The 23,100-nt window shown below is 41.0% G+C and overlaps 1 protein-coding gene across 1 annotated transcript in view; it reads right to left on the reverse strand.

Moving 5' to 3' along the window:
- The window catches only part of LOC136588578 (protein-glutamine gamma-glutamyltransferase 5-like), a 34,359-nt gene extending 16,045 nt beyond the window's left edge, over positions 1-18,314 (reverse strand). The window contains exons 1-9 of the mRNA XM_066587921.1: positions 18,128-18,314; positions 8,988-9,167; positions 8,576-8,818; positions 7,915-8,033; positions 6,897-7,025; positions 6,199-6,376; positions 3,952-4,090; positions 1,812-1,915; positions 1,496-1,735 (exon numbers count right to left, since the gene is read on the reverse strand). Of these exons, the coding sequence (XP_066444018.1) occupies positions 1,496-1,735; positions 1,812-1,915; positions 3,952-4,090; positions 6,199-6,376; positions 6,897-7,025; positions 7,915-8,033; positions 8,576-8,818; positions 8,988-9,167; positions 18,128-18,137 (1,342 nt within the window). The 5' untranslated portion in view covers positions 18,138-18,314. The remainder of the gene's footprint in view (positions 1-1,495; positions 1,736-1,811; positions 1,916-3,951; positions 4,091-6,198; positions 6,377-6,896; positions 7,026-7,914; positions 8,034-8,575; positions 8,819-8,987; positions 9,168-18,127) is intronic.
- Between the last annotated feature and the right edge of the window lie 4,786 nt (positions 18,315-23,100).

Raw genomic sequence — 23,100 nt, forward strand, 5'->3', positions numbered from 1 at the left:
ACTTAATAAGTCGACAATAACAAATGGCATTTTCTTACACATCCTGATCTGATCCCTTCTAGGGTTATGTACAGGTTATGAGTTTTTAGGTTTTCAAGAAACTCCTTCGAAAGGAATTTATTAAGATGAGTGTTTTATACAACAGCCTTAATCAGAAGTGTGCTGGAGGAAGATAGGCCAAATTTGAAAGAAAAGAAAAAAACCCACGTTTTTAAATAAGTTTGACGCATCTTTGGCTCCTGTGCGCCAGCTATGAGCTGCCATAGATTTGTGATACAATTTAGACCCATTTCTGGAGTATTTATTATATAAATTTGTCAGGCTGAAAATACTCTGCCCCCCCCAACGTTTTTGAAAATTGGCAAAAGTGGCATAAAATTGAATTAATAATATTGTGTACATTAGCAATTCTTAAAGTCATTCTATGTTTATTGCTTGTTCTCAGCGAGCGAAACCAAGTAATCTTGTAGATATGATACCTTTTAATGGCTAACAAAAATACATGATGTTATAGTGAGCTTTCGAACCAACGCAGGGTTCTTCCTAAGGCATAAAGAAAAAACCCTGAGTAGGTTCAAAAGCTCGCTTATAACCTCATGTATTTTGTTAGCTACAAGATTACTTGCTTTCTCTCGCTGAGAACAATCACATTTTGCTCTACTGGCTTTCAGGTTCATTGCTGTGTTATCTAAAAGGCCAAATTAGGGTTGGCTTTAATTTTGGTTTGCCATTTGGTCAACACTGGCTCCACACATCTAGGCATCCTTACTACACATCTAGATGTTTTTCAGAGTACCTCCACATTACTTTTCTAATGCCAACATCCAACTCCTATACTTTAAAACAAAAATACACATAAAAAATAAACATATATTTACTAACAATAGCCATGCATATATCAGTTATTTTAGTCAATGCCCAGGGCAGGGCTGGGGCCAGCATGTGCAGATGTCCATTGGGCTTGGGGCTCTTTTGCTAACCGTGTAACCATATTTCATGCTTGTCAGGTCAAGGGCGTGCAGATATGAGGCCTTATATGGCTCTGCTGCCGAAATGCAACTGGTGCCAGTTCAATAAGAAAATAACCAAACTCCTAAGAATAATGTAAAAATCTCCAATGAATATAGTATGATAGAAGTATATATGTAATAGGAGAGGCCATGGTTCCTGTGTAAAATGCACTTTTAGAGCTTAATAACATAATAATGGGGAGAGGTCCAATTGGTTCCCTCATGCCTTATCCAGAGTCACAGAATATGATAAGTGGCCATTCCTATGCAGGAAGACAATGGAGTAGCATTGGGACTCCCATGATCAACTTCAGTCTGGAAGATTTGCAATCTAGAGAGGGGCACCAAAAATGTAACTTTTGCTGTTTTGAACCTACTAATTTATCAAGCAAAAACATATCATAAGATCGATGGGCTGGATTTTCATGAATATTGATTAAGTTGATGGTATACATTTTAATAATTCCTATATATATGTGTCATACCTTCGTCATACTTATAGGTTTGTGTGATATCTTCACGTTCATCTGTTCCTACGCGCTTTGTACTAATGCGTTTCCCAACCCAACGTGTGTCCCGGAAATGTTTTTCTTTCTTTGTGCCGTATATTGTCCACGTCACACAGTCTGCATTCACCATGGAAAACACAAAGGGACCGTCATAGCCGAACTGCAACTCTCCTTCTTTTATGGCTTTCACAGGGACAGGGCCACAGCAATAGATTCCTATTGGAAGACAAAAAAAGAAGTTAACACATGAGCCTTAGTAATGACTTGAAGGTTGATGTTATCCAGCTCCCACCATTGCTTGTCTCTTGGGGCGTTGGATCTACGACCTGCCACGCTCCATAGCCTCGTGGTAGATCTCTTCTTGCCATCCAGCATTCACACCATACATGGAAATTCCTAGTGAAGAAAAACATAATGGGGCAGATTTACTAATATTATCTAATAATTATCGAGTGCAAGCTAAGACAGTCTTAAAATGCACCAAATTTATCACAGTTTATGGCTCATGCTGGATGACAAATCTGGCACATCTTTAGCTTAGCTTATACCAAATTTTGAGCCAAAATGTTGGCACAATTTTTGGGGTACCATGTTGTATTCAGACTTCTTCATGAAGCCATACCCCTTTGACTGATTTAGCGAACAATGTGTCAGAAAGTGTCTAAAAAACAAAATAAATATGGTGCAAAGTATTAGGACAATTTTCTGCTTCAGTTTGTGTGAATCTGCCCCATTGTTATAACATTTTATATAACTTTCATCTCTTTCAGTGAAGCACTGAAAAAAAAAGTTTTCACATAATCTTTGTTTACATCATAAACAATAGTCTAAAGGCTTTTCAAACTTTTCTGTCCAGGGCCTTTTTCATTAGCTAAGTCGTGGGCATAACCAGCAGTCGACATGTATATACTATGGCTCCAAACACCGACAAGAATTTACATCGTTGTTGCCATTTGCAACTAGTCTCCTGTCACTGTTCTGCGACTGAACTTGCCATATGTCTGTTGGGAAACGAATGAGTCAAACAGCACCTGGGGAGAAGTGTTCAGTATTTCAACCAATCGATGTGATGCATACAGGCAGCAATTCCCAGACCACCAATCAGCATCTATTTAGTTGCAAATTGACTAAACAGGGTGAGATCCACATCATGTAGAGAAATTGTGCGGGCTACTAGTCAGTGAGCTACTGTAGTAAAGATGATTGAGATTCAGCACTCCTCTGAAGTTTGGGATGTTTGCCTACTTTTTTTTTCCTACTATGTATTAACTACGACGCTTGGAGTCCAGGACATCCATCACACTACTGTGTTATCAATGGGTTGGGATGTTGACTGTAATGCAATAAGCCTCCTAGGTGTTGGGATTTGTAAAATATATACACCTGATCTATGTTGTCAGTGGGAAGAAGTTCAGTCAGATCCTGACTATATAAGCCCTTGCCTACTACGTTGTTTGCAGAAAGAATGGGCTTCTGGGCTCCCAGGTGATTAGATCACTGGATATCAATAATTGCTATGGTAGCCTAGGGCCTAACACTGGCCCCCATGTCTGCTAACTAAAGCCCCATTTACATGGGACAACTGTCGGGCAAACAATGCTCGACACTCGTCTCCGCATGTACTCGCTCCCGTGCCATTGCACAGGAGCGAGTATCGTTGGCTTGCAGCAGGACGGCTTGAGCAGATTTCACTTCTCGTGCTCCCCCATCCCTATCTGTTCACTTAACACAGCAGCGTTCAATACTGAATGGCTGCTGTTTACACTGTACTCGTGCGGTAACAAAATCACGGCATGCCCTATTTCAGTGTTGATGCGCTGGCTCTGCATTATGCATGTGCGGCTGTGCGCCAGCCGGAACATCGCAGAGCAGAAAGAGAAGATGCCGGACGGGTAAGCGAGAGGTCAATGCAGGGGCATGAGTCGCATCCCGCTGCGAGAATCTCGCAGTCGGAATCCGACCTGGCCATCTGCATTCACCCTACGGGCTCCTTTCCACTGGTGAGGTAATTGCACGTTTTCAGTGCGATGCGAGAGTGCGAGCTCTCGGAAGAAAGTCCCACACATGTTGTTCTATGACAACCTTTCCACTAGCACTGTTTAAGGGCAAGCTGCAATGCGAGGATTAAAAATTGCCTTTTTGGGGGCAAAAATTAATATAAGACAGGGTCTTGTTTTCAGGGAAACACAATAGTAGCCCAATGTAGGAAAAACTTGCTCTCCCTGAATATTGTATGTACATGTTCTACACATTTCCAACAGGTAGCAGTAGATATATGGATTCCCATAGTTACCTAGAAAGGTGAAACATTTGTATAAATTCCTTTTGGAAATGCAGACAGTAGGCACATAATTATGAATATCTGATAGGTAAATTTACTCAAACAACGTTCTTGTACAAGACTTTGATGTCTTTTATCTTGAGTGCCTTACCAGATGCTGTCAGAACTTTCTTGAGGAAGTTTTTTTCCGGTTGTGTCATAATACTCATCAACAATCAGGTTGTTATTTGTGTCGTGAGCAGAATTAAAGTTTGTGACGACACGTGTTGGAATTCCTAAGCTTCTCATTACTGGAGAAAAAAAGGCAAAGCTGGATTATTCTGTCCACTTATTTATATAGCGCTTTTTTAATGATCTACCTGAACATCCAGGTACGTGTCTACGACCACAGAGAATATAAGAAAATACATTTTTTAATGGTAAAGGTCATAAAAACACGTCTATCCAAGGCTGCCAGGAAAAACAACTACTGTTGTATAACCTCGAAGCAAGGGCAGTTTAATTACCACCCTTAAGTTAGTCAGCGCGCTGCAGCTATTAACTGTAGGTACGGAGCAATGATGTCTCCGTGCCTGCCCATTCTGGTGCCCACCCACTCAGAAGAGAAGTATAGGGTTCTGTGCCCTCCTGCTTTAATTTTCTGGGGTGCAGAAGGTTGCCAGTACAAATAACCTTATACATTGTGCGGGTGCTGAAGTGGTCGAGCGGTAATGGCGAACATGCTTTGAAGCTGCCGATCACTGATTGGGGGCACTGGTGATTTCACAGCCACTCTACCATCTCAATGTCTGTTTTTCTTGGCAACACTATAACTTTATATATCTAAAATACTTATAAAATGAGCATTTGATGGCAGATTAAAAAGAAAAGGATGACGAGGCTATGCTACTTACACCCATTGGTTACTTACCAATGGGTATGTTACTTACACCCATGCTGCGCTTTTTCTTCCGGTATTTTCAGCCGCATCTGTGACAGTACATTCGGCCGGAGGTTCCGACACAGATGTGAAACCACCTTTAATTATAATTAATTAGCATTATAATTAAGGATGGTTTCACATCTGTGTCGGAAACCTCCGGCCGAAGGTACTGTCACAGATGTGGCTGAAAATACCGGAAGAAAAAGCGGAAGGAAATATCGGGATTAGCAGCACAATTTGCCTATAAGACCTATGTTTGCATTGAGCCAATGGTATACAGTACATATGATATGACTACTTTGGGATCCTTGGAAAGATAGGAACCTGTCAAGGCTAGTCCCATCCCGTTTGTATTGGGTGTTCAGAGCCTGTGAAGGACTATTTTCGCTATAGCAAACAAGAGATAGAAAATTAGTACAAGAGCATGGAAAGGGAGTAGAGGTGGCAAATGGGTACTAGGCTAGCCCCTTCTGTACTCACTGGCATTATCCAGAACCATAAGAAAAGCAGAAAGGCATTTTGAAGTGGTCTATTCTTTTCTTTGTGTCACACATGTCAAACACAAGGCCTGAGGGCTGATTTCAGCCTGCCACCTCATTTTATGTGGTCCGACAGCTGTGCACTAAACCATGCAGCATTCCACTAACCCAGCCTGACTGCTGACCTCTCTTTCCCGGCGTCTACCACTATGGGGGTCACTAATTACTAGTGGGTACAATACAGGGTACACAATTACTACTGGGGACATTATGGAGGTCACTATTATTACTGGGGCCCCTATGGGGGTCACTATTAATGAGATCACTAATACTACTGCGGCCATTATGGGGGACACTATTATTACTGCAGCCACTATGGGGTCACTATTAGAGTTTGCTGACATAGGTATAAGTGCATTTTGATTTCGCAAGTACACTGCGCATTTGCGTTAATAAAAACTGCTTGCAACCGCGTTTTTTGGCTGCTTTGGCACATCTTTGTGTGTTCAAGTACATTGCATTTTTGCACACGCAAAAAAGAGCGCAGATCAATGGTTCACATATATGCAGCGAATATGCAGGTTTCACTATGTATTTGCACCAGCCCATTCGCTTCAATAGCCTATTGAGGTGTGTAGTATGCAAAAAACTAGGTCATGCTGTGTATGTTTTTTACAGGATCGCACATTGCGTGAAAAATATGCTCACGTGAACAAACCCATTTAAATGAATGCGTTCTATTCACTACTTATTACATTCACAAAAACACTCGTGTGAACAAGCCCTTACTATACAGTCTTACAATTACAATTGGCCCTTTGAAGGCAACCATAAGGCCCGTGTGGCCCTCAGTGAAAATGAGTTTAACACCCCAGCTCTATATACAGTAAAGCCAAAATACTGCATTGTGTATCTGAAAACCAATACAATACTAGAATTTTTTATATACTGCAAATATATAATATTTCTGTTTGATCATACATCATTATTTGTTTACCTGTACACATTACAGCTGCAAAGACCCAGCATTGGCCATATTTAACAGGTTTATAATCCCTCTTATACCACTGTCGCAAAACAGCAGTACTCCCATTCCATTCAGAGGGAGGGACTCCATTTGAATAATCTTCACTCCAGTTTCCTTGTAAGACCCCATTGTCATCATTAGAGTTTATCTATAATTTTAAGAATCAGTTGTTAAAGAAATATTGTACATGAGATTGGGGAAAAAGGTGATACTCAACACCCTATACAGTCAAAGCATTAAAGGGGCTCGATCAGAATTCACTAGGTGGACCATATGTGGAGAATTGTGTACAGTTTTGGGCACCAGAGTTGGTGCAGCAGTAGAGTTGGGCAACCAAAGTAAGAGATGGACTCGGTAGACTATATAGTATCTGCATAGCTTAGGAAAAAGATGGCTGAGCCATCAGGGGGGCAACTAGGACGAAAGTCAAGACTAAGAATGAGGAAGCAGTTTTAGATCAGACTATGATGAACTAATACAATTTTATCATTCTAAAGGTTGTTCTTCATAACCTTCTCCTATTCACAATTCAGTTTGTTAGGTAGTTTGATATCATCTATAATGATAAATGATTGTAAGCTCTCTCAAGGATCTGTCCTCCTGTACATATTACAATATGTTTTAGTTAATTATATGCAAAACTGTATGATAGTTCTGTACCTACTCACCATGGCACACACTACTCTGCTGACATACACAGGGCTGTTTCTGTGAGATAAATCTTGAAATGCATCTTGTAGGTAATTCAGATTCTTATCAAGAAGCTTCAGGCTGATATCTAGGATGTCATCTTCCAACTACAATCAAAAGTCAACTTAATGCAGCCATTTATGTCTAATGTAATATAAGACAGGTTATAAAATAAAAATGACATAAAACACAAAAACATTTTTACCTTGAGACATTCAGCTCAGTGTTGCAGATTAAACTGTACACAGAGTAGAGGTGTCCCCAAAGCAAAAATGAAAATTGGGCACTGTCCTGGTGCTGGTTCTTAACTAAATACACCCATAAAACTATTGACAGAAAGGCATGGAGCTTCTTAACTTTTCCTTTCCCATTAATTTTAGGAATGAGGCATGGCATGACCCTACAGTTGATTTATTTCTCAAGGCAGACCATTGAAAGGTCCATGCACCTTCAATAGCTGCTGGCCAAACACTCATTCGGCCACAAGCGATTTCTCCCAGTTTCTCCATATACATGAGTGCTTGGTTCAGCTAAGCATTTATGTGTTTGCAATAAGTAGAGTGGAGAGAGTTGCCACCAGACTTATCTCAGGAGAAGAACAGCAGCAATGATGTTGAAGTTCATTATATCTGTCCCTTCTTCTCCCTAACATTGTCATGGGGGAGTTGGGAAGCCCCCATACACATAGAATAGTCAGAAAATCCTGCCAAAATCGTTGAACTCAAATGACTTTTCCCAAATGTGTATGTGGGTCCATAGACCCTGTCAAATTTTATCAATCTACATTCACTTTTTGGCATGCTTGTCTGATTGTTCTAAAGGAGGGATCATCCTCTTATAAACTGTTTCAGGTTCTTATCTGTGCACTATGTTTTAATGCTTGTGAAGAGGATTAATTTACCAGTTTACACTTGTCTTAAGATCCTTGCCTTTTTATATGGTTAATATATATGCATTTTTAGATATTAAATGTGAAAAATGAAATACATGAATTACCTGTCCATAATTCCATGGGCAGGGAGAAATCCACTTTTGGTTGCCCTGATACACAAATCCATAGTCATTCATAACATATTCTTGCCGCATCGGTTCATTATCCAGAAACACATCATCATCTGTCAAGTTCAGGCAGGATATGAATAGATAAATAATATATAATGTGTATCACAACAGTTTTAGCAAGAAGCATACGCAACACTAATAATGCTTACTAGATCCTTCCCATTCTTTGTTAGAACCCCCAGTTTAAAGAGGACCTGTCATGTCCTCATGTTAGTGTTGGATAGCTTTATAGCCGCAGCCCACTGACTCTATCATAGCCTTTCTTTCGTTTATACACACCCCTTTCCCCCCTATACGGACTCTTCTCAGTTTACATTCAATGCTGTGAATGTATCAAGTGGGTGGTACCCACTGCTGACAGTCAATCATGTCTAATGTCACTCATTAACAGTGAGTGAGGGGGGATCGTGCATTTGACACATTCGCCGCATCGGGAGCTGAATCTAAGAAGACCCATATTGGGGAACGGAGGTGGGTATAAACAAAAGAAAGGCTGTGATACAGTCAGCATGGCCACGTCTGATGTGAGAACATGAAAATTCCTCCTTAAGTTCAGTACTTCCGACATCGTTTAGAACCTCCTTAACATATTTACCTGTACACCATGGATTGAATAGTAGAACAAACGTTCCCAGCTTATAGTTTATGGGTGTATTTCCTCTGGAGATTTGAACCTTCAGAGTATATTGCCCAATTATAGCATTAGAAGAAGGCATGATGGCCACCATCAGGGCGTTGGGTCCTCTGCCTTCCACTGCAGCACTCCATGCCCTCCTTACTAAAGCCTTTCTTAAGGGGAATACAGCTTTAGTTCCGTATTCTTCATCAGGCCAGGGTCCTGTTAATACAAAGCAGGTGGATAATGCCTTAGAGAAGAACAAAGGTATGATTGATATCAAAGTGGCCGTATAAACCTTTTGTATGTCATGTCGTATCTTTGTTAATATAGTAATATTTATTCTGTAGATCACTTATTACTTCCTAGAGATAAAGATTCAGTCACTTGCCGGTTTCCACTGAGAAGACTATGTCATCCCTTCCTTCTTGAAACTCCCTTGCTTTGAATTGCAAGGCAATTAAAAATGGCTGTCCTCTCCGAACGATGAGACGGTTGTCACTGATTTCCTCTGTGTGATGTAAAGAATTATTTTGCTGGCTCTGCAGATCACAGTAGGCAATTTCAAGTGCTGGACGAAAACAAAAGGCAAATACATATTAGCTATTATATTAATATCATATATTCTAGTGTGTCAAGTACTCTCGATTAAACTTTTCTGATAAATTATATTAAAAGTAATATTAAAGGGGACATCCAGTGATAATTTTTCTTTAAGCCTGCTCACTATGCTATTTAAAAAAAAATAATTAAAAAAGCCTTACTCACCTCTCTTGATCCCACGCCTCTCCTGCTGCTCTACTTCCTGTGCACCAGGGGTGATGTCCGGAGATAGAGACATGTGACTGCTGCAATTAGTCACTGGCATAAATTAACTGATGATTACCCTCAGCCGTGACCTGTCTCTTTGTTGGTGACTTGATTGGTGCAACAGGAAGTAGAGAGGAACAGGAAACTGGCCACCATCTGAACAGGAACAGCGGGTGATTGAGTGAGGCGAATAAACCCTTTTTTTAAGGTTTTTGCAGCAGCCTAAGCAGCTTTCCAACTTTTTTTGTCATTGAATTATGCCTTTAGCTTTTATGTGCTCCTTTGAGGTAAATGGGCTCAGAATTTTGGAACCATGGGTGATAATATTGACTGATTTTAATTCTCGTTTTTGGCATCCGTGGAGGCAGTACTCAGCGCTTTCTATAACCTCTACTGCAATGGGGAGGGTTTGTTTTTATACTGAAGTATATGGAGACCATGGCAGGTGGGAATTAGCAAATATGGGTCAGTTAAGACCCATTCTCCCGGCTGTTGTGAGTTATACCTCTAGGACTCTTAACTATCAAGCATTTCTGGCATACTTTATTAATATTCCAAAAATATCAAAAATTGGAATACCATTTCAAATTACCTGGGAAGAGCTTTAGATGGATTCTATAAAAGCATCACTTACTTAGAAATGCCAGAATTTCAATCCATTGATCCTGTTTGTATATTACCAATGGAATTTTATTGCATTTCCATGTTTTCCAGAGTTTGCAGTTAAAAAATAAAAATATGTGCTGCAGTCCTCCAACTTTGAGTCTAGAAAACCCATATAAAATGTTAATGGGTTGGGAAGTGCTGCTGCTTTATTATCAATACATAAATGCATCAAAGCTTTCAAAAAACTGAAAGCACCAGCCTGCAGCATTCTCTAATAATGAGACACCTAATTAATATCTTAATATTTATGACCAAGTGCAGACATACTATAGAATCAGCCACGGGATTACATGGAGCCATTATACATGGCAACCAAGCTCACTATAGCTTCACTCCAGTACATAACTCCCTTGCTCCATGGGCACCACAATGTTGACCAACAAAAAGGGATAAATTGTAACCTGGGTTATCATAGCAATTACGAACACTGGCCTTTACAAAGGGGTCGGAGCAACATCTTCTGCTCCAACCCCGCTGTATCCCGGCTGTGACAGTGGGTGCTGCCTGAAAAATCCCTTTAATAGTGTATTTTTGTCAATTAACCAAATGCAAAGTGAATGAATACAAAGAGAAGTCTTAATCAAATCAGCATTTAGTGTGACCATCCTTTGTCTTCAAAACAGCATAAATTCTTTTAGGTACACTTACACAAAGTCAGGGATTTTGTAGGATTATAGTCAGGTTTACGATTAACCAGTTATGCCAAACAATCGATAATGATCATCATTTTCATATGAAAGGTTAAATAAAGTCATTGGCTGAAACAGAAACAACTGTGTAGGAGGCTTAAAACTGGGTGATCAACAGCCAACTCTTCCTAAAACAAAGGTGAGGTTGTGGAAGACAGTTTCATGTCACAGGTCCTAAATTATGGCAAAACTGAGCACAGCAACAAGGCACAAAGTAGTTATACTGCATCAGCAAGGTCTTTTCTAGGCAAAGATTTTAAAGCAGACTGGGGTTTCAAGTTCATGCTCTTTTGAAGAAGCACAAAGAAAGTCGCAACATTAAGGACTGCAGAAAAAATGCTCGGCAAAGGAAACTTAGTGCAGCAGATGAAAGACATTTCATACTTGCTTCCCTTCAAAATTTAAAGATGTCCAGAAGTTTCATCAGTTCACAACTGTCAGAAACCAGTGGAACCCAGGTACACCCACCTACTGTTCATAAAAGTCTGTCCAGAAGTGCTCTTCATAGAAGAATTGTGGCAAAAAAACATAACTTTGACGTAGAAACAATACCAAGTGACTCACATATGCATGAAAACATAGGAACTGGGCTGCAGAAAAATGGCAGCAGGTGCCATGGACTGCAGAGTCAAAATTTGAAATATTTGGCTGTAACAGAAGGCAGTTTGTTCACCAAAGGGCCGGAGAGCCGTACAATAGTGAGTGTCAGCAGGCAGTAGTGAAGCATGGTGGAGATTCCTTGCACGTTTGAGGCTGCATTTAAGCAAATGGAGTTGGGGATTCGGTCAGGATTAATGGTGTCCTCAATGCTGAGAAATACAGACAGATAGTTATCCATCATGTAATACCATCAGAGTGGTGACTGACTCCAAATTTATTCTGCAGCAAGACAATGACCCCAAACATACAATGTCATAGAGGACTGTCTTGAGTGTAAAGAATAACAAGGAGTCCTGGAACTAATGATATGGCTCCACAGAGTCCTGATCTCAACATCATCGAGTCTGTCTGGGATTACATGAAGAGACTGAAGGACTTGAGTGAACCTAAATCCATAAAATATCTTTGGTTAGTTCTCCAAGATGTTTGGAACAGCCTCCCTATTGAGTTCCTTCAAATACCATGTGTAAAGAAAGACTGATTTACACACAACGATTATATCGCTCAAAATTCATCCAAATGACGGATTTCGAGCGATCATCTTTGTGTGTAAATGTGTGCCCATCATGCACTCTTTGTCCATCCCTGAGTTCAGCTCAACATAAAAGCCATCGTCCATGCATCCGGAGTTCTCCGCGGGCAGTGCTGATATCATAGTTATTAGCCAGCAGCCCCAAGGCAGAGCAATGGACATGTATTTAAAGAACAGACCACCTGCTGTTCTGTAAATACATCTCCTCGCAGCTGATTAACATGCAAATGATGTTAATTAGCTGCTACTGGACATTAGCAATTATCTAACATCATTAGTACCTAATGCAAAATGCCTTAAATTTCTGATGAACCTTGAGCTATCATCTTTGTGTGTAAATGGACCTTGCATGCCTATTTAGACGGGATGAATGTCGGGCAAATGATGCCCGTGACTCGTCCCCATATACACTTGCTCCTGTGCTGTTGCACGGGCACTAGTATCGCTGGCTCTCTGACAGAGCGGCCAGCAGGGGGGCAGGGAGGCCATGATGCATAAATGATGGACGATGATCTGAACGATGATCGTTCAGTGTAAATAGCAGCCGTTCAGTACTGAACGGCTGCTATGTTAAGTCAATGGAGAGGGGCGGGGGAGCGCGAGGAGAGAAATCTCCTCCAGCCGCCTCACTGTGAGCCAGCAATACTAGCTCCTTTGCAGTATTTTTTCGGCATAACAAGGACGCTACAGGCTACACAATAGTTAAAATACCCAACGCCAATGAACATGTTGAAATACTCCTATTCCTAATTACGTGGAGTATTTGTATAGTCTGCAGAACAATAATATATTTAAAGACTGAGCTGAGGCAACAAGAAATTGTAGCAGCTTGTAAAGCTTTATGCAAGACATTTAATTATTAGTTACTTTCTGCACTTGGAGCATATTCAGCATGTGACTCTACTATCTACATGAGTAGTTATACAGTGGGAATTTTTCTAGGAGCCTCTTCCATTTTATGAGGTTTATGGGCTTTAGCTTGTATAGCTATTAATATTTTACAGTGTAAAGTGTATCTAAAGACATTTGTTTCTCAGTCACCCACTCATAGTATCGTACAAACTTGGGTTGCAATGTGGAGATCTTGAAGGTCTACTTTTTGATTCCTCAAGTTCTTTGCACCTTCAAGTTAGTCCTTCTGTTAGATGCTATGGGAAATTACAGAGCAACAAAGGTTTAATACTACAGAATAAGCAAAACATGGAATCGTAGAGTACTCAGCACAGCAGGAGCTATTCAGGTACGGATTGTACAGTTGCATTTACACACACAGATGATTGCTCAAAATTCGTCTGAAACTGACTGTTTTGAGTGATCAGCCCTTTAGTACTTCCCTTGCATGTATTTAGAGAACAGTGGGTGATCTTTTCTCTAAATACATCTCTATTGTTCTCCAGCGGGACAGCAGCTGTTAAAGAATGTTATCAGCGCTGCCTGTGGAGAACTCAGTGTGCGGTCATTCTTATCAGGGACGAGGATTTCATGCTGACCTGAAGTCAGCGATGGACGAAAAGTGCACAGTAAGTGCATGATGGGCACACATTTACACACAACAATTATCACTCAAAAGAGGGCCGTCGAGCAAATTTTGAGTGATAATCGTTGTGTGTAAAAGGGCCTTAACTCTTGATCACTACCGGATCACTACAGAATAAAAGTGCTAATAACCACTTGTCCATGAGTATGTGTGTGAGTGCTTCTCATGCTTCGCCCCCTGGTCACATGATGGGAACGTCATCGTAGGTCCTAAACCATAAAATATGCTGAGTCTGAGAACAGCCGTGTGCTCACAGGACCTGCGATAATGTCAGCGTCATGTGATCAGTCACCGGGGCTCTGACCTCCGCCCTTGATCACAGGACGGTGACATCATCATTGGTGCTTGACTTTATTAAAAACCTGCAGAGTCAGACAGCAGCCGATGTCCAACTTTGATGATGTCCCTATCGTGATCAGTCACCTGTGTGGGAAGAGTCCGGGGTCACATGACGGTGACGTCATCACAGATCCTAAACCAGCACATATGTAGTACAGCTGTGTGTGCTACACATGCATCTAGCAGATCTGTGTGTGTCTGTGACAAGCGCATGTAATGTAGCAGAGTTGTGGCTGTGACACACGTGTAGCAAAGCTGTGTGTGTCTGTGACACATGTATAAATTATAGCTGTTTGTGTGTCACGCGCACATGTAGTTGAGCTGTGTGTGTGTAACGTGCACATGTAACAGAGCTGTGTGTGTGACGTGTGCATTTAGGAGAGCTGTGGGTGTGTAACGTGCACATGTTACAGAGCTGTGTGTGTGACGTGTGCATTTAGGGGAGCTGTGGGTGTGGGATGTGCATGTGGCAGAGCTGTGTGGTCATCGCATCACTAGAAACACTAGTGCTATAATTTCCTAATAATTACTAGTTATACAATATTGAGTGACTGGACTTTTATCTGTTGATTAAATCTACTAGTTATGCGATATTGAATGACTTTTATCTGTAGTTTAAATCTATTTGTAAACTATAAAAGAGTGATCAAAAGTAAACATATACTATGAAAACATGGACTCCTGTGTTCTACAGATGCTAATTTGATGACAGAGGGCTGCAAATCATAGAACGCCTCTCCGAAAAGTCCCTGAGGGGTCTGCCAATCCACCAGTAATGGTGAGCATTATTACTATAGCCTCTCATGTGGAGTACGTAGCGGTATTATTTTTCATTTAAGGATGCCACGGACTTCTTTACCTACAGGGTGCTTATATGGTATTAGGACATGTAACCTGTGTAGTTTTCCATGAGCGTGGAGATATTTTGACAGTGGTTCAGAATTTCACTGTAAACTGCTGTAGTAAGTTAGAGAATGGATTATTGCAACACAGCAGAGAACACAAAGCCAGTTCTAGAGCTTAGAAATAATTGCTGGATGAGATCATCACTCAGGTGCTCGGGTCTTCTGTTTGCCAGAGAGAGAGAAAAAAATCTTTGCAGAATCCTCAAACATTAATTTAGGTGGTTGTCCAAGATATAGCATGTTTTCCTAAACTAGAGACTGTTGTAAAATAAAAAGAAGATATACTCACTAGTTTGATCATCCCCCAACTCCAACGCCACCCCCCCTCCCCATTGGGCTTTGTTTATATGGCTGCAGCACTAATGTCCCCGTATACCCATGTCACCACTGCAGTAAATCACTGGCCTCAGCAGTCTGTATATTACTAAGGCCAATGATTGGCTGCAGCAGTTACGTAGGTATATTAGTACGTTGTCACTGCAGCCATGTTAATAAAGCCCATTGGCGGCACTGAAGTATCAAGGAATTGAACCAGTAAGAAAGGTTCTTATTTTTTTAAATTCTATAATATTTTCTACGTTTCTAAAAGCTATTATCCCTCAGACTATTCTGTTGTTTGAAGGACTGTGAAAACTGTAGAATAAAAATTCTTCTATATACCTTAGGTTTAACCTTCTATCTATGCTAACCACAGGGCTCTGTCTGGTGTGTACCGTAAAACCTCTAATAAAGACATGGGGTCTCTGAGCCCATTCTGCAAAATATACTCAAAGACCTGGCGTTTATTGGAGAACGGAGATTATTGGCAAAACGGATTTGGGGAATGGTGTCTATTGGGGAATGGCGCTATTGGCAAATTAACTTGGGGACCTGGCATTGGAAAACAGTGGCAATCTGCAAATGGGACCTGTTTAACAGCTGCTGTCTGCAAAATCAACTTGGGTACATGGCATCTATTTGACATCGGTGGCTCTGCAAAGCGCAGTAGGCGCGGACCCCTGGCATCTACTCGAGCCACTGGTCTCAAAAAGATGCCTGTCATGTCTCGGGAAATCCTCTTTTTTGCTTTGGTTATATCAGGCCTCACTTTCAACACGGCAAAAGAAGGAAAAAAACACCATTTGATTCACTGCTTTTATGATGGTCAAGCATGTTCTGGGGGTAGAGAAACGTTCACGTTGGCCCGACGAGGAACATTGCAAATGGCTCACAAGGAAGCAGAAGTTGGTGACCTGGAACGGATAGATAAAAACGAAGCAGTTCATTCTGAATCTGATGATGAAGATCAACAATAATACTAACTGTAACATTCTGGACATGTCCTATGTATATTGCAGTCACTTCCATGCAATGCAGCCTTCTGTCTGATTCTTATCAGGCCCCATCCTGATGCTGAGAGTTCTCCCTGCTTATTTTCTCTATGTTCTGTTTACATTCCCAAGATGCATCAGCATAGCATCACATGACCAGCTAGAGTCAGTACCATCTCTGCCTGCTGGGAGGACACTGTCATTAGCTTCCATAGTCTATATTCATCTAAATACACTACAGATCATAATTATATAGTCAGGACAATGAGCTTTGATCTCCTTCATTGTAACTGTGTGACAGGAGCCTCTTATCATTAGCTGTAACTGTTACAGGAGGTTCTGTTTTCCCCTATGAAGAGCATGTGTGGTAGAGTCCATGTCATATCATCATACAAAAATTATGCTGTGTGAAAAACTGATTTCTTGATAGAACATAAATACAGGTTATTCTCAGGTGGTCAAAATGAGATCACATGAGCCACCTCTAAAGAAGAACTTCAGAAATTTCAGATAGAAAGGAATAACTAATGAAGGTAATACTAGCTGACATACATACTGGGGTGATAGTTACATAATTAATGGGAAAAAATCACCAGCGTTATAAAGGAGTTACATGAGATTAGAAAAACTTCTTTCTTCCAGGAACAACCCCACACTTGTCCATGTGCTGTGTCTAGTATTGCAGCATTCAAATGGATGGGACATGTATATGCCATAAGACCGATAATTCTTTCTGGAAGACTGAAACCATGTATTTCTAGCCTCATATAACCCCTTTAATCTTTATTATGCAAATGTCTTGACAATTCTTAATTAACATAACATTAATAATGATCTTAGTTACATTACATTCATCTTAATTAACCTTAATACACCATGCATTCCCAAGATGCATTGCAAGTCAGACTTTGTTCACGCCTATTATACAGAAGACCTCATCCCTGTTGGACAAAGAGGGTTACATACAAAACCTCCCCATATAAACACATATTTTTACAGATGTCCTTTCAATATTTTGTAGCAAAAGTCATAGAGAATGGAGAGTGACTACTTTCAGGTGTGAACAAAGGTAAGATATATTTAAGAATGGCTAGAAAGAACTGAAAAGCCCATTATTCATACAAAGGGTCAAACTGGCTCACCGGACTACCAAGGAATTTTCGTGTAGGCCCAGACAAAATAATGGAGCATCAATGCAAAAAAGCCCCAAAGGTCCAGCAGAAAACACCCCCATTTGGAGCCAATTGTGTGCATAGGTTTTAAATAAAGAACCAGCAATATGGGAAACAAATTATCCAAAGTGCATGCACAGACTTTAGTCATATCATATCCCATCCATCATGACACATGATGTGACACCTTCCATAGCAGCTTCCTTAGGATGACCGATGTAGTCCACGTGAACCATGTGTTTGCAACTTTCCCAGTTCTTACTGAAGCTGTCATGCTGCTGGGTCTCTCCACACACTTTTTGTCACACACTTGCAGTCTATGGGAATACATAGACCCATATTTAATGGGACAAATATCAATTACAAATGATATCTGCTATTGTATCTCATCTACATTCACATGAACGATGCTTTACTGTAAACACCAGATGCAGCCAGTAGACAGACGTGTTGCTGTTCCTGCAAAAACAGCGGACCTTTTTGTCTAATCCTGGACAAACCCCTTTTAAGATCAACAGTAGAATAAGACCAAGTGACTAAAATAAGACGAGCAGATCAGAGCAAAACACTGAATGCACAGACATAACTTGGCCGCAATGCAAGGTCTCTAACAGACTTCCCCCTACTTATAGTACCACGTGGCATTAAGAATACTAATGTCTTCTTATGTGGCACAGGGCCACCTGGATATGACTGCTACCTCTGCACCCTCTATAGCTACACTCCTGGAAGAATGGAAATCTTTAAGACAGCAGTCACACGGCTTTACTTTGCTTGATTATTGCACCGAATGCAGGTGCAGCTCCACCTACAAACATTTTAGTTCCTCTTTCACCTCATCGATACATAATAGCAATGCCCAGTCTATTCCCACACCACAGTGACCTCAACTTGTGCCCTATGTGACCCACCTAGCGTCATTCTCCTTTTGTCTTCTTTCCTCCTGCACTCCGCTGGAAGCACATCCACCAGGTGAGTTACGAGGTGACACTGATGGCTTTGTTTGCTAGATGGAATATTAAACAGAGGAGACGAGGTGGGGCGGCAGGAGTCATTGCTGACTTTCTGACTTCCTAAATCACAACTGGTTTGCTTACTTGAAACATCTTTTTACTTGCCAACTTCGCTTGACAGTAGGTGTGGTAACACATTACTGGGTCTTGTCATGATTTCATCACTTTCATCACAGGTAGCACTTTCTCTCGTATTGTCTAACTTAACACTATTTTAAATGATAGAATCATAGAGTTGGAAGTGATCTCCAGGGTCATCAGGTCCAACCCCCTGTGCAGCGAGCAAGGATTTTGGGAATCAGCTTGGGTTCATGGTTACTATGTACTCTGACTCCCATATGCTATGTTACAAATAAAAGGGGTTATGGTGAATGATGGTGGTTGTAGTTTGTGACACCAGTCTGCAGCAGGCCAGAGTGAGGGGCAGCTGGGTAGCTGTATTCCCACCCGGTCGTTTTACAAAGTTTATTGATGATGGCGGTTGTGGTTCCTGCTCCTGAAAGTTGGTGTCCAGGTGTTTCCTAGTGGGAAGAAGCTACTGGAGTCGGGGTAAGAGTAGCAAAACTCATGTTTATTGTAGTTCCAGACAAACAAGGCAACATCCTATACAGTGCAAATCCTGCACATCAGAATCTTGAGCTTGATGACTGAAGATACCGCCCACAATATAACACGTTGTATCTAGAACCTGCCCTCAGATTTAGGGATGGAACAGTCTCTAAGGGCTCCTGTCCATGGGCATTGCGAAATCCTATGGCGAATCTCCGCCGCCCGTGAGATCCAGCGCCCGTGACCAAGAGCCAGCAGGCGGATCTCCGCGGTCAGCCTATCTGACCGTGGAGAATTGCGGCAATTTGCAGCATGCTGCGAATTGCCAGCCGCGAGCGGAGAATCGCTATGATTCTCCGCTCATGGACAGCAGGGAAACAATTTCCATAGCAACGCAATAGAAAGTGTGCATTGTGTTCCCCACAGCCAGATTATCGCCGTAGGAAACGCAATTCAAAAACGCCCGTAGACAGGCAACCTAACTGCTTCTTTCTTTCTTTTCTTTTTTCTCTTTCTTTTTTTTCTTTTTCTTTCCTTCTTTTCTTCCTTTTTCTTCTTTTTTAATTAAATGATTTTTATTAAAACTCTTTTACCAGTTTTCCTTCTTTGTTTTCCAAAGACAGAACAAACACAAGCCCCGTTACACAACTTAACCCTCCTCCCTTCCCCATGCGTCAGTCTCATATGGTGTCCATATCTACATCCAGATATTGATATATAGAATTCATATAGGTTACTTCTTCTCTTGTAGCTTACATGTTCCCTCAAAAGGCTGTCAGTTTCTGCATTTCGCAAGTTCAATGTGAGAACAGATTCCTCTTCGTCTCCTTCTCCTATCTATGTCCCAATCTTCACTGTAATATAACTTGTTACGTCAAAGGTAACAATCATATGTCTAAACAAAAAAAGATGTAAGCAATTTGTAGCTAGTACTTGTATCACTATCATATTTATTCCCATGTGTCAGGCCCCTCCTCTATGTCAGTCTATCCACAGTTACTCCTGATCCTCTCAAAACATTTTAATGATTAGCCCATTGGAATATTACTGACCAGGTTCAGTGGTGCTAACCCCAGAGTACTCTGCCATTTTGACCATGTGCTATATTATTTTTGGCCTATTTTTCCTTTAAAATATATCCATTTTTCCCAGGGCAGTAACCTATTGACTTTGTTTCTGAATTCTCACAGTGTAGGGAGGGGTCATTTAGCCAATGTTATAGTATTAGTTTCTTTGTGATATATTAGTCTTGCTATTGAAATCTGCTCTTGCTTCTCCACCGGCAGATAACTTACATATCCAAGGACATATTCTTGTGGTGCGAAATTCAGGTTAACCTTGTATACACTATTAATCAGAGAGTATACCTCAGTCCAATATCTGTTTATCTTTGGACAACACCACATCATGTGTATAAGACCTGCAAATTGGGTTTTGCAACATATACATAAAGGTTAGCCCTTATCTCTATTTTGCGTGGGAAAGCAGGAGTGGGCAATACACCTTATGCAGCAGATATATTTGTGATAATCTATGAGATTCGCAAAAAGATAGTTTAGGGATCATCTGTAATATTTTAACCCATTCCGAGTCCTATATAGGTTTAATATCTGTTTCCCACTTGCCCTTGCACGTATCTGAGATCTGTGAGTTTAAATGGTCCTGTAAATGAGAATATGACAGCGATATTTCCCGGATGGTGAAGACGCTATGCGTGTTATATCAGCCAATGCAAAATTAGTTGTCTTCATATGTGGAGAGACCAATTCTGTCTGATAGGCATGCCGCAGTTGTAGGTATTTATAAAGCTGTGCATGTGGCACAGAATGAATAGCTTATATCTGGTCAAATTACTTCATTATTTTGCCCGACAGCTGTTCATAGAATCATAGAATGGTAGAGTTGGAAGGGACCTCCAGGGTCATCGGGTCCAACACCCTGCTCAGTGCAGGATTCACTAAATCAACCCAGACAGATATTTGTCCAGCATCTGAAGACTTCCATTGAAGGAGAACTCCCCACCTCCCATGGCAACCTGTTCCACACATTGATCACCCTCACTGCCAGAAAGTTTTTTCTAATAACTAATCTGTGTCTCCTCCTTTTCAGTTTCATCCCATTGCTTCTAGTCTTTCCTTGTGCAAATGAGAATAGGGCTGATCCCTCTGCACTGTGACAGACCTTCAGATATTTGTAGATAGCTATTAAGTCTCCTCTCGGCCTTTTTTGAAAGCTAAACATTCTCAGATCCTTTAACCGTTCCTCATAGGGCGTGGCTTGCAGAGGGCTCACCATCTTGGTAGCTCTTCTCTGAACTTGCTTCAGTTTGTCTATGTCTTTTTTTAATGAGGTGCCCAGAACTGGACACAGATGAGGTCTGACCACGTGATCTAAAGTCTATGCTTCTCTTAATACATCCCAGAATTGTGTTTACCTTTTTTTGCTACTGCATCACACTGTTGACTCATGTTCAGTCTGTTATCTATTATTATACCCAAGTCATTTTCACATGTGTTGCATCTTTGCTTAATTCCTCCCATTCCATATGTGTTTTTTTTCATTTTTTTTGCCCAAATGTAGGACTTTGCATTTCTCCTTGTTAAATACCATTCTGTTAGTTGCTGCCCACTATTCAAGCTTGTCAAGTTCTTTTTGAATCCTCTAGTGTTAGCTATGCGTTTTAGCTTTGTGTCATCGGCAAATTTGATCAGTTTCTCCTCAATTCCCTAATTAGATCATTTATAAAATTGTTGAACAACACTGGGCCTAGGATAGAGCCATGTGGTACCCCACTTGATACATTATTCCAATTGGACGTGCAGCCATTTATGACAACTCTTTGAGTACTATCGCTCAGCAAGTTGTGAATCCACTTAACAGTTGCCTTGTTAATCCCATATTTATTCATTTTTTCAATGAGGAAGGTATGAGATACTTTGTCAAATGCTGTACTAAAGTCAAGATATACTATTTATACTCCATTTTCCTGATCAACCCAGTCAGTGATTCTGTCATTGAAAGAAAGTAGATTTGTCTGGCATTACTTGTTTGTTACAAACCAATGCTGGCTCAGGTTAATTGCTCCATTCTTATCCAAGTACTTGCACACATGCTGTTTAATAATTTGTTCAAAGATCTTTCCCGGTATAGAAGTCAGGTTCACAGGCCTGTAGTTTCCTGGGACTTCTCCTGTTCTCCAGGAATTTTCAAAGATTACGGTGAATGGTCCAGCAATTACCTCTGCTGCTTCCTTCAGTACCCTATGATGTAATTCATCTGGGCCTGGAGACTTGAATTCATTATAGTTAAGTGTCCCCTCACCTTCTCTCTGCTTATAGATAGCCTGTATTCTTTTATTCCAGGGAAAATCAGTTGATGTTACATTTACTTTCTGAGAGAAAACAAATACAAAATAGAAATTTAAATGTGCAGCCTTCTCAATGTGATTTTAACCAATTCACCAGCCGATCTGAGTACTACAGGCTTGCCCTATTCATTTCAATGGGAGAAGCCTGTAGTCCTAAGTATGGTTGCTACATATAATACGGCGTTCTGAGTACAAACAGGATTGTACTCAGATGAAAACATTGAAGAGGCAGTACACCAGTGCCATGCCCCCTTCAATCAATTTTAAAGGCTGAATAACCCATTTAACTTATGGGGCACAGAACATATGAAATACTACATAACATAAACAACTATGAAAGCAATCACGTATAATAAACATGAGATTTCTGTGTGACAAATTGGCACAGAAGGAGAATGGCACTGCCTAAAAGAGCTTACAATTAAGGCTCCCCGTCCACGGCCGTGACAAAATATCGCTAGCGATATTCCGCCGTGGAGAGCAGGGGGAGAGCTGCCGGATCTTCGCGCTGAGCCTATCTGACAGATAGGCTCACCGTGGCAAATCGCAACATGCCGCAATTTGAATCTCGTGAGTGGAGAATCGCTATGATTCTCCACTCATGGACATCGGGGCTGCACTTTCCATAGCAAGCATAGAAAGTTGGCAGCATTTGTGAGCAGCCGTTTTTAACTGAAGTATATGAATAATGAAATGGGCAGGAATTGGTAGACTCCCAATTACCAAATAAGCCTCATTTATCAGAACTGTTTAACAGTAAATCTGTGTTTGTTGCCCATAGCGAACAATCAGAGGTCAGCTTTTATTTCTTAAATTGATGTGGTAAAATGAAAGCTGAGCTCTAATCGGTTGTTTTGGGCAACAAAGACAATTATTGATAAATCTGCCCCAATATGTGCAGCTCATGTGGGAGTGGGCTGACTAGGGGCTCACCCTAGCTAAGGGCCCATCGGGG

The sequence above is a fragment of the Eleutherodactylus coqui genome, chromosome 13, assembly GCF_035609145.1.
Source record: "Eleutherodactylus coqui strain aEleCoq1 chromosome 13, aEleCoq1.hap1, whole genome shotgun sequence".
NCBI classification, from domain to species: domain Eukaryota; kingdom Metazoa; phylum Chordata; class Amphibia; order Anura; family Eleutherodactylidae; genus Eleutherodactylus; species Eleutherodactylus coqui.